The following is a 2,257-nucleotide window of genomic DNA, read 5'->3' on the forward strand; positions in this document are numbered from 1 at the left end:
CCTAAAAAACTCCTAATGCCCTTCACATTAGTTGGCGGGGGTAATTTAGCAATTGTATCAATTTTCGCCCTATCCACCTCAATTCCCATCTTGGATACTTTATGCCCTAAGACTATTCCCTCCTTAACCATAAAGTGACATTTTTCCAATTTAAGACGAGATTGGTCTTTTCACACCTAGCAAGCATCAAGTCAAGGTTAGTGAGACAATCATAAAATGAGGAGCCAAAGACAGAAAAGTCATCCATAAATACTTCAATAAACTTCTTTATCATGTCATGGAATATTGCTATCATGCATCTCTGAAAGGTCGCGGGCGCATTGCATAACCCAAAAGGCATGCGGCGATAGGCAAAAGTCCCACTAGGGCAAGTGAAAGTAGTCTTTTCTTAGTTAATAGGGTCTATGGGAATTTGAAAATAACCCGAGAATCCGTCTAGGAAACAATAGTAACTATGGCCAGATAATCGTTCAAGCATTTGATCAATAAAAGGAAGTGGAAAACGGTCTTTACGAGTGGCATCGTTTAACTTTCGGTAATCGATACACACTCGCCAACCGGTTACCGTTAGGGATGGTATGAGCTCATTTTTCTCATTTGTGACAATGGTCATCCCTCCTTTTTTAGGCACCACTTGAACGGGACTAACCCATGGACTATCGGAAATAGATTATATGATCCATGCATCCAAAAGCTTGACCACATCCTTCTTTACCACTTCTTGCATGTTCGGGTTCAATCGCCTCTAATGTTGTACTGCCGACTTTGCTCCTTCTTCTAGGTTGATCTTGTAGGAATAATAAGAAGGGCTAATCCCTTTGATGTCGTCAATGTTCCATGAAATAGTATTCTTCCTCTTTTTTAGAACTTGGACTAACTCTTCTTTATCAGATTTGGTAAAGTCGGAAGCTATAATTACAGGTTATTGTTCACATTCTTCAAGAAATGCATACTCCAGATGATTAGGTAGCTTTTTCATCTCTAATTTCGTGTTTTTCATGCTAAACACGTCGAGTCCTATGAGGGGACTCGTCAAGTCCAGGGCAAAATTAGCGTATGGTCACGTTTTTCCAAACGGACTCGTCAATTCAGAGGATGCTACTCGACGAGTCAGACTTTCAACAAATCTGTTTAATTCATTATATCCAGCTTCTTTAAGCATCCTCTCTATCTCCATCAGATCTCTTTCAGCATCAAATTCATATTCAAAAGTAATGGTGGACTTGCTTGGTTCGTCTTCCTTCCACTCTTCCATTAACTATTCCAACATATCAACCGAGAACGTCGTGTCATCACTACACCTTGCATGCTTCATGGCTTGATCTATTCCAAATGTAACTGATTCTCCCCCCACCCGAAGGGTAAGTTTTGAATCTCTCATATCCACTATAGCACTCGCGGTGTTAATGAAGGTTCTTCCAAGTATAATCAGGACTTGAGGGTCCACTTCCATGTCTAGCACTATGAAGTCTGTGGGAAACACAAATTTGTCAGCATTTACTAATAGATCCTCGCATATCCCCCTTGGAAATGTTACCGTTTTATTAGCCAAGTGAATTGCCATTGAATTGGCCTTAGTTCCAGAAGGTCTAATTTCTTGAAAAATGAGTATGGCATGAGGTTAACACTTGCCCCCGAATCAGCTAATGCATGGATAGTTGATAAATTCCCGAATTGGCAATGCAAGGTCAAACTTCCCGTGTCACCTTTCTTTTTAGGTAATTTTTTCAACATTGTGGTTGAGCAATTTTCATTTAGAACTACCTTCTCCACCTCTTCCAACTTCCTTCTATTTGTAAGAAGTTCTTTTAAAAACTTGGCATACTTAGCCATTTGTGCAATAGCCTCGATGAAAGGCATATTGATTTGAAGGGATTTGATGTGTTCCAGAAATTTTTGATAATCAATATCATTCTTATCTTGTTTAGCTCATACTGGAAACGGCAATGGAGGATTATATGGTTTAATAGGAGGCTTATTATTCTGTTCAAGTAGAGGACTCGTCGAGTCCATATCTTCGAATCGGCGAGTCGCATCAGGTTTTTGCGATTTTTGGTTTTCAGACTCTTCCTCTTGCACCCTTTTCAGATCTCCCTTCTGAACAGGGGTCAGAGGAGTAATAATCTTCCCACTCCTAGTTGTTACAATGTTTATATGTGTGCCCTTAAGATTGTTTTCGGTATTACTAGGAAGCGCACCCGGTTGTCTCTCATTTATTCTAGTGCAAGTCGGCCTAGATATTTTTCAATGTTGAGGA

The 2,257-nt window shown here is 40.0% G+C and overlaps 1 protein-coding gene across 1 annotated transcript; it reads right to left on the minus strand.

Annotated features, from left to right (window-relative positions):
* Positions 1–1,258: 1,258 nt before the first annotated feature.
* On the minus strand, positions 1,259–1,860 carry LOC145049311 (uncharacterized). Its single transcript, XM_078997738.1, has 2 exons — positions 1,629–1,860; positions 1,259–1,470 (listed from the first exon to the last, which is right to left on the minus strand). Exons 1-2 carry the CDS (start codon positions 1,858–1,860, stop codon positions 1,259–1,261), a joined length of 444 nt encoding a protein of 147 aa, XP_078853864.1.
* Positions 1,861–2,257: the final 397 nt, after the last annotated feature.

This window comes from Lactuca serriola, chromosome 5 (genome assembly GCF_051521515.1).
Source record: "Lactuca serriola cultivar US96UC23 chromosome 5, Lser_US96UC23_V15, whole genome shotgun sequence".
Classification (NCBI taxonomy): domain Eukaryota; kingdom Viridiplantae; phylum Streptophyta; class Magnoliopsida; order Asterales; family Asteraceae; genus Lactuca; species Lactuca serriola.

Bases quoted from the DNA above. Each gene is read 5' to 3' on its own strand.
- LOC145049311 (XM_078997738.1), bottom strand. From the start codon at position 1,860: ATGCCTTTCATCGAGGCTATTGCACAAATGGCTAAGTATGCCAAGTTT. The intron at 1,471-1,628 runs GTGTTAACCTCA...TGTTTCCCACAG, and splicing joins ATTAGCTGATTCGGGGGCAA to ACTTCATAGTGCTAGACATG.